This window comes from Tyto alba, unplaced genomic scaffold (assembly GCF_018691265.1).
Source record: "Tyto alba isolate M040663 unplaced genomic scaffold, T.alba_DEE_v4.0 Super-Scaffold_49, whole genome shotgun sequence".
NCBI classification, from domain to species: domain Eukaryota; kingdom Metazoa; phylum Chordata; class Aves; order Strigiformes; family Tytonidae; genus Tyto; species Tyto alba.
The window spans coordinates 2,097,239-2,106,431 of NW_024881325.1; the positions used below are offsets into that span (position 1 = coordinate 2,097,239).

Below are 9,193 nucleotides of genomic sequence, written 5' to 3' on the forward strand. Positions count from 1 at the left end.
CCCATGTTAGCTCATAGGAAGGCAAGTTTGGCTCCAAAAGGATGTCAGTCAGAGCGGTGTTCTTTGTTGCTGTGTAAAATTTTGCTCTTAATGCCATTTGTTATAGTCAAGTTGCCCCATCTCCATGACCGGGCTGTCATTTTGAGTGCAGACTCTGATAACCTAGGTGGTCGCTTCCAGTTCTGTTCCCCACAGATTTACACGTGGGAGCGTTTCAGTGATTGCAGCATCAGTGTATGCAGTATTAAGTGATTTGGGGAACACTTTTAAGAACACATTTGAAGAATCACATTTATCTGCTTTTGTCTGAATAGTTGGCTTGGGTCTTACTAATAAATGCTATTTTCCTATCAGCTAGTGGAAATTACTGTAGCTCTGTGAAAATTGTTCATGATGTACCATGAACACGGTATAAACTACAGTTCTCTTTTTGCACAAATAATATGAAATATATTTATTTCTGTAATTATTTTACAGAGACTCCATTATATCACTTATCATTAAATACAGCAGTGGATCATAATATAATGAAATTTTAAAACTTTGTTTTTAATATTTTACGATACATCTTTTGTATAATTTAGATCTATGATCACTTGCAGTCTTAAGGAAAGAAATGATACTGGTTCTGTACCTCATGGGCTCTTTTCCCAGCAAAGGGGAATTCACATTAACAGAAAAAAAAAAAAAAAAAATTTTTTTTTTTTTTTTGTAGGACCCAAAGAACAGATTCACTTATTGTCATGAGCATCTGTCAGCCACATTTGACCCAGTGGATGTGGCTGCTGCCTGTAAGGAGTTCTTTGCAAAATCCAAGAGTATGTGGCTGTCACCAGATGGATTTGTATTTCCTGGATTTAAGAGCAGCCTTGAAAGCAACCGGCACCCTCAGATGCCTGATGAGGCACGTCTGGAGGAGTTAAGTGAGGTAACGGACAACTTAAACAAACAGTCCTAAGTTAACTCAAGCGTTTTAGTAGACTTGAAAGAGGCAGACTGCTTGAACATATGGAAGTCTCTTTCGAAGGGTACAGTCTCGGCAGCTCTGTTGAGGGTGACACCAACATTTGCAATTTGGATGCATCAGCGTCTGGCTCACCCAGGTGATAATTTGTTTAGACACACAAATACTACCCTGAACACATACAAAAAAACCCCATTTGCCAGTATTAACTGGATATCAGTAGGTATCAATGGACTGTAGTGTGCTTTGTTTTACATTTACAGATGGGATCTAGTGTCAGAAAAGTCGTAATATTGCATTATGGATGGGTTCCAGGCTGTTCTTCATGAGTTGCCAATCTAGTTGTAGCCTTCCTTCATGTTTCCAAATTCCCACACTACTTATTTTTCCTCCATCTTTTATTTATGGTTTGTAGTTACAGTTTTATGGGGTGTTTGTCCTTCACCGCTGTGTTCTCTATCAGTTTCTTCCTCTCTCATGTCCTTTCTCCCTCTCCAGTTCTTTACTATTTAGTTTCTGGTTTTCTGCCATTTTACTGGATCATCAGCTTGACTACTTCCCAATTCCCTGTTTTGAACACTCCTCAGCATTGTGTGTACTCAAGCACTTGTGGTCTGCTGTTAGGAAGAAAAGTTTTACGTTAGAATTGGCAAGATGAGGAAATGAAGGGAATAGAACAGGTGTTTTTTTGTGCAGGATCAGTAAGTTCTACCAAATTAATTGAACACAGTCACATCACAGAGTGGAACAAGCTGAATGCTTGGACGCTCAGTATTGTATCTTGCAAGAATGTGTCCATGTTCATTTAATTTTCAGGCTTTATTTATCTTCCCCCCCCCCTCCCTCCCCCATACAAATTGAACTAGTTTCTCAGAAAGATTAGAGTATTGCTGATGGGAAATGGTTAGTGAAAACAAAGTGCTTTTTTCTGAACCATGTTGTTGGAGAATGTGTCTTCTCATGAAGGAGCAGAGAAGATTCACTGCCCAAGAGTAACAGAGGCCGGGCAGTACATATAATAGCTGGTGCCTTTTGCCAAGGAGAAAAGAAAGAGGGGGGGGACCTGGGCAGTACGGGGTCAAAACCTGCCAAGCTGCACAAGGGGCAGCAGGTGGTGCAGCAGCTGCCGACTGACACCGGAGTTACCGAACGGAGATAAAGGGGGGCCAGCGCTGTCGGCGTGGGCCTAGCAGCTGAGTGTTGTATGGACCGTTGGCAGCTGCCGGTGGGGTGAGAGGGGAGCAGGGCTGAGCTCGTGCCCTGACCGTGTAACCCGGCACGGAGCTGAGAGAGGAGAGGGGGGAGGCTCCTTCTGCCCACGGGCAGGCCCAGTGTTATACTGGAGAGCGCAGGTTGATTTTGAACGTACCGCTCCTGTTACCTGAAAGGTGGAACAGAAGCAGAAGGCTGTTATGATCCCATTCTGAAGCAGTCTGGTTTTGATATATTGTCTTTTTAACCATTCTGGTTTTCTTCTCAAATGTGGATTTTGACCATCTTCTGTAACACCATCCCTTGGGAGACAAAAAAACCCTTGGAGTTCTTCTGGTTTCCTAAAATATCTCCCTACAGCTTCTGCACTGACTGAGTTGCCCTTTACCTGCACAGCTTTAGGTAGAACAGTGAAACTACAGGGCTAGTAACAGTGAGCGTTAATTCATAGCTTAGAAAGGACAGTTTTGTCTGAAAAAAATCTAACTGGTATTTCAGCAGTGGGTAGTCAGAGGACTGCAAAAAGTTGAACTCTATTTCGCCGCTGGGATGATGAATATTCCAGTGCCTGTGCTGGTTCCCTCCCCCGCTTCCTCAGGTCACCTGAGCTCCTGGCCCCAAGAGTTTAATACTTATGATTGTATTTGTAGAGCACGAGGACAGCTTCTGCTTTCTAAAAGCACTATGTTTTAAGATTATCCTTGAGATGTTATATAGCTCTCACTGCCCTGACAATTCTGTACAGCCAGCCCAATTCTTACTGGTGGGAAAAGATAAATAGCTAGTTCGGTTATGGACTGGGTCTGTCCTCTGTCTCGTTGGGTGGAGGAGGATGCTGACACAGAGTCACATGGATAACAGGGATGCTCCAAGTTCGCCTGTGAGTTTAGCAGCTCTGTATGAAATACAGGAAAGTGCATCAGACCCTTTATATCACTGCAGAGAAATGTGATGTAAATATGAAGTTGCATCCCCTGCCGGGTATTTCTCAGGTATACGCTAAGTGCCTGCATGTTAGGTAACAGCTCAGTACTGGAGTATCAGCAGCTTGCTCATGAAATGGATTTTTATTCTTATGCATGTGTATCAAACACAACAACTTGAAAGGCTACTTACAGAGAAACAGTCTTGCGTAGTGAAGCCTGGGCTTCGGTAAGCTCCTATTACGGTAGCTGTTAGATCACTACCCAGGAATCTGGCTGACATTTTTTGTGACTGCTGCCTGGTGATTTTGGTCTGGCTTCTTAAAGGGATTCAATTTTCATTTAGAAATGGCAGGAGAATGTTCTGCATGCTAACACGGAGCCAGTGCTGTCACGAGAGAGATGGAGCTGGGACAAACGGCACATTGATTTTGATCTTTACAAGAAACCACCTGAGCTCTTCACGACACCAGCCCCACAGACTGGTAATGGCTCCGTTCAAATGAACTGATCGCGAAGCTTTTGTTAACTCGAAGCTCTGACATATGATCCCAAAGCTGGTTCAGTTCTGCCTTTGGGGAAGGGAGACTGAACGCAAAGAGGTTTTAGCAAGGAGAGCCACGTACAGCAAAGCTGTTTGTCCTGTAGCGAATGACGCGTCTTTGGGTGTAAGACCTTGGCCATACTCCAATTCCAGCGCTCCATTTACCCAACGGCTTACCCTTACTTCCTTTGTCTCTGGTAAAGTACGACAGGGAGGTATAGCGCCGCCTTGGCTTTTTCTTCTGTAAAGCTAGCTTTGGTGGCTGCCTGAGCTTCCTCTATCTAGCTTGATGACAAGCAGCTTTAGTTGCCAAGGTCAGAGAAAAGGCTACCTCGCAGACTGGGAGCAATACCAGATCATTGCTTCAGGGAGGAGCTGGTGAGGCCTGCACGCTGGCACAGCAGCCTCTAGCGTGCCTTGGTGAGGTGGTCAGTGTGAAATAGTATTTTGAAAAGTTTGCCATGTGTGTCTTTTTGCCCAGCACCAACTGAGATTCCCTGGAACATTTACAAGCAGAAATTAATAGATTTATTGTGGTTGCTAGAATCTTTCATCGGTTACAACTTTTCTGCTGTGCATTACCCTGTAACTTGCAGAACGCTTGCTTAGTGCAGTTCTTCTCAAGTGCTTCTTACAGAGCAATGCTTGCAGAAGCAGTCAGGGTTAATTCCACATTCATATGTGTTTTATGGAGCCTACAGGACAGTGAATTGTCTTCGCTGTGGACAGTAGCCATTGTTCTAACACCTGTGTCACTTCTTGTAGAATCCTTGTGAGAAAGGTGGTTCTTTGCAAGAGAGGCTTTTAGCCTACTTTTCTTTAGCCCAAACAGCCAAAACTCATCTTTTCTATCTAACTGGTTTGTATTGCCTGGGTTTTCTACAGTCTGTTGTCAGCCTTGTGAAGATGCTACTCAGATTCTGCAGACCAGGTTTGATGATGCCAAGCTGAAAGCTCACTGCTCCACAGCAGCTGGGTTACCCACGGGTGGGCCAAGCGCCAGGTTTCGGCTACAGAAGCTGCAGGGTCTGCTGAAGGATGAACATCGGAAATTCCCACTCAGGAAGGCAGGACCAGTTTTAAAGGCAAAGGGTAACTTTAGGTACTGACCCGGGCACCTACCTCTGTGCAGCAACAGCTGCTCTGCACTTTGTGGCAGGCAGATAACCTGTGACACACTTTATCACAATACATTTGGAAGTAAAAGTATTTGTTAAAATTGTTGTTGCTAGCACCAGTTGACTCAGTCTTACAAAGCTCTTAGAAAAATGTATCAGCCTGGCCACAAAATTGTTGGTGTTTTTTGTTGTTTTTTTTTTTTTTGTTTTTTTTTTTTAAATTCTCTGCTTTGATGCTCAGAGAAAATGGAGGAAGGGGGAGAATTTCTGTTCAGCTAACTTGCCTGTCAGTGTGCAGTGGGTGAGAAAAGAAGAACAATTTCTGGCCAGCTGGCTTAGCAGCTCTGAAAGAAATTGTAAAGTCCCCTAATGAAATGGAGGGGTCGGGGCAGTTCTATAGCCGAGATGCCAAATGTCTCACCATGTGTTCTCTCGATTACCATAGTGCTGTATAGACTTCCTGAGTGTTGCACTTCTGCAGAAAAATCCCCCCCCCAGACACCCCAGTTAGCAAGACTAAAGGATTTGTGCTCATTAATATGAAAAGCTGTGTGGGTGGTCTGCACCTAACTGTTCTTTTGTTGGTTGAATCCTTGTCAGCGATTGCACTGCGGTGACTGACCCAAACCCTGGGCCTGCTTTTAAAGCTGATTTTGATCAAAGGCACCGAAGCTTGCTGTTGGCTACAGATGCTCCAGAAAAACAAACACAGGACCTGTGAGAACGCTGGTAGCAAAAGCGGAGTTAAACCTTCAAGGCCAACTCACTGCCACCCATCCCCTCTTTTTTATTTTTATTTTTTTTTTCTTAATATTCTGAGTGCCAGTCCTTGTCTTGAATAGACACTCAGCAGCAAGCCACCTGCCTGCCTCAGTTTAGTGTCAGGCTTTGAGTTGCGTGTTGCTTTGTGCTCTCTGGGCTTGGCCTTTTGTTTTGATTTGGCTGTTCAAACTATGAAACTTGTCCATCTTGGGCTCTTTGCCTGGTTCCTATAATGCCAGTACACAGCCCTTTTTGTTAGGCTGCATATAAATACTCTTATTAGTTTATGAGGTAACATACATCTTGCACTTCATAACATTCTAATTACAGTGGTCACACTCGACTCTGTCACCCCAAGTCTCTTCAACACATTTTTCAAGCCTTCCAACTATAGCCCATGGGAAGTCATTTCTGTTTTGCCTCACAAAACTGGCTACTCTTTTGCAAAGACAACCCTTTACAAAGGAAGTGTTACGTGCATTAACTTCCAGGGGTCTGCATTGGAAGTAAGATTTAAAAAAAAAAAAAACACAACAAAACAAAATAAACCTCCCCTCAAAAGTGCTGTATTTTTAGTTCTTGCTTTTAATAATTTCCAAACTAGCCTCTTTTTCCAGTGTGTTGTTTTTCCTCTTGACAGAAAAACAAAGAAAACGTCCTTGCTGGATGATGTGCCTTTTTTAAACACGATGGGTATATTAAAGCTAAACATGCAGAGTCCCTTTACATCACCACATCATTTACTTTCTGCTTATTTTTATGTAAGATACTGTTTTCAGAAGGGTGAACACAGTATCTCGGCTCCACAAGCGTGTTCAGTGCCATTGCCTTCTATTACCTGGGCACTCTTATGCTACTGTGGTCTCTACCACAGCCTCCTGATAGATTTTTTTAAAATCTTCTTTGCTGTGGCAGCCTAGAGCCTAGATTTTTCTTCCACACCCTACAAGCAGCATAATTCCCCTCCCTGCCTTCCTGACCAGGGTTCCTGGCTCTCTGGTGACAGGTCACGTTGCCTGGTGCAGCTATTTGATTACTAAGACAATTTCTGCTAATGTTTCTACTCCCTTGTTAGGCAAGCAAACCACCCAAGGGCTGCGTGACCTCTCTGTGGATACTTCCAAGCTAGAGCTTCAGCTTCACTGACTAATCTGGCTGTTGTGGGGTTTGGGATATTTTTATTTTTGGTTGTTGCTTGCTTTTGGGTTTATTTCTTGTTGGTTTTTTTTTTTTTTTTTTCCCACACTAAGGAAAGGAATCAGCTTGTAATTTGTATCTTTAAAGGTTTTGAAGCACAAAGCTGGCACATAATGCCTTTATTTTTTTTTTTTTTTTTTAAAGTGATCTTGAATACAGGCTTGTAAGACCATGAGTGCGAGCAACACATGCTTTAGCTGTGTACAGTGACAACCTTGTAGTTTGCCTGTAAGGTAAATGCTCGGGGTCTCATTTATGTAATATATTATGCAATGTTGTACAGGAGGTACAACAGCTTCCATTTTTCTTGTCCATGGTTTGGAGAGTCTGTGCACTTAAAAATGGACTCACCTTGGAGCTCAGAGGCACCCAGAACTTCCCGTGTAGGCAGACGTTTCCTCACCTCTCCTTCTGTTACAGCCGAGCCGGCAGAGCGCGGGGCCACGGGCTGTTTTCCTGTCCCAGCCCTGGCAGTGTCGGACGAGCGCCGTGGGGGTTCGGTGCCCTCCTGGGAGGGAGGAGGAGTGTCACCAGCAGCTTTGGGCCAGGTCCTGATCACCAGCACAGCTTGAGGCGGAGCAGGAACGTTGCTCCCGGCACAACCGACAGCATGAGAAGGTTGAAAAAAAACCTCCAAGGTGCAGATTTCAAGTACGACAACCTAACTGCTAGGAGTAGCAAAAGCGAGCCTGCATCATTTTATACGGTGCGTGCCAAAGGGTTGTAGTATACAGACATTATGGTAAGAAATTACTCAGTTGAGACATTAAATCCTTAGGGTTTATCCCAAAGAAACCAATTTTGGGAGGTGGCCCTTTCAAGTCCGAACTCCAGAATTAAGGAGTGAGGTTCACCAGGGGTAACCACGGGCCTGGCTGTGACTGCGTGTGACCCGCCTGTTCGCAGGCCGAGCTCTCCAGAGCCGGCAGACACGACACTGGAGGACGAAGGCTGCAGCGTTTCCAGTCTGAGAAGTGTAAGTCTGCTTTCTTGAAGAGCAGTTTTTACCTTTCCAGTTAGAATGCCAGAAATTTGAAGAAATTTCATGTCATTTGAACCTACTAAATTAAACTCTGCGAGACAGTAACTACAAGCTTCCTGTTGGTGCAAGATTTGCTGTCTCAATTACATAGGCAACAATGCAAAGTGGTTTAATTGATATTTTGTTCTTTATTGTGGGAGAGGAGTTCTGGCCTTCATTTTGCCACCATGCCATCACATGCTCTAAGATACTGCTTTGTTTCATTTAATTATTCAGCTCTTGCCGAAATGTAATCTCGCAGAATCCCACACCAGATCTAAATCACACTTACCAAGGTCAGACTTTGGCCTTTGGAGTGTCAGCTTGGGCAATGACGATGCATTACCTCCTGTGTTGAACCTGGTATTTTACTGGCTTCAACACTAGATCTGTGGGTTCCTAGCTGGCCTCTGTCATCTCCCAAAGGCAAGGCAGAGCTGCATCTCTGAGAGAACAGGGCGTTAGCTCACAAAAGGGGTCTGGGTTAGCTCATTCACAACTACTAAGCTGTTTGTTACCAAATTTTGCCGGAGCCCACACCCATCTTTAAATGCTACAGAGCCCGATGATCACAATTCCTTACTCAAATCACACTTCTCCTAAGAGTTGTTGGGCAACAAGAATGAAGTAACACAGTCATAGTAACTGAGAAAAGTGGTGAGCTCATTGGCTGTTGCGGTCAGTTATTTTGCAGTGGTGTCTAGTAAACATCTTTAATTGAACAACTGCAACTCTATCAGTTAGGAATTTGCAAAGAGCTACAGCTTCATCTCCCAGTCCTTCTTCATTCCCGGTTACTTTGCTATAAACATTCGTTTACAAGAGAGAAGCACCTGCAAGAGTGGGAGGCCGCCGCACCGCCCTCGCACAACAGGAAATACCTCCTCCAAAGTTGTTCTGGCTACAGGTAACTCGGTGAGCAGAGGGCACTCAGTGAACAACAGGTAACTGGCAAAGATGTTACCTGCGAGCCCAAACAATTGCCTTCCTCCTGAAATCTGGCCAGCGAGTAATTCCCAAAGGCAAGTATGGGGACACTGATGAACTGCGTCGCTGGCTAAAACGGACCTTGCAGGGGTGGTGAAGAGGCAGCTAAATTATGTCTGGGGGTTAGCTAGGGGTTAGGGGAAAGAAGAGTGTGAATTGTCAGCAAGTCCAAATAATGCTCATGAAAAATCTCGTGAGCCGTTTTTAACAGAGATGACAGCTTATATTGAAAGAACCCCCTCCATTTATTGTTTTCAAAAACCAGAAAAAAGCAAAGGGCCCCCTGTATGGCTTAAGATCAAGGCCAAGAACAAAACGTGGAGAAGTGCTGACCGAGTACAAGGCAAAACATTTAAATGGGAGCTGGGAGAGACAGCGAAACCCCCGTCCCTGGAGCCACAGGCGGTGACGGAGGACGGGCGCTGGCGCTGCTCTCTGCAGCAGGACACGGTGGCCCCGGGACGT

The 9,193-nt window shown here is 44.6% G+C and overlaps 1 protein-coding gene across 5 annotated transcripts in view; it reads left to right on the plus strand.

The window, feature by feature from the left end:
* CFAP92 (cilia and flagella associated protein 92 (putative)) overlaps window positions 1–9,193 on the plus strand; it is a 45,153-nt gene that overhangs the window by 31,207 nt on the left and 4,753 nt on the right. For 3 of the 5 annotated variants that reach the window (XM_032995805.2, XM_032995808.2, XM_032995806.2), the window contains 4 exons: window positions 716–928; window positions 3,446–3,584; window positions 4,529–4,745; window positions 7,141–7,696. In XM_032995805.2, coding sequence (XP_032851696.2) covers window positions 716–928; window positions 3,446–3,584; window positions 4,529–4,745; window positions 7,141–7,447 — 876 coding nt within the window. In that variant the 3' untranslated portion in view covers window positions 7,448–7,696. Of the gene's footprint in view, window positions 1–715; window positions 929–3,445; window positions 3,585–4,528; window positions 7,697–9,193 lie in introns of those variants that run through there. The other 2 variants (XM_032995807.2, XM_032995809.2) reach the window with 2 other exon arrangements.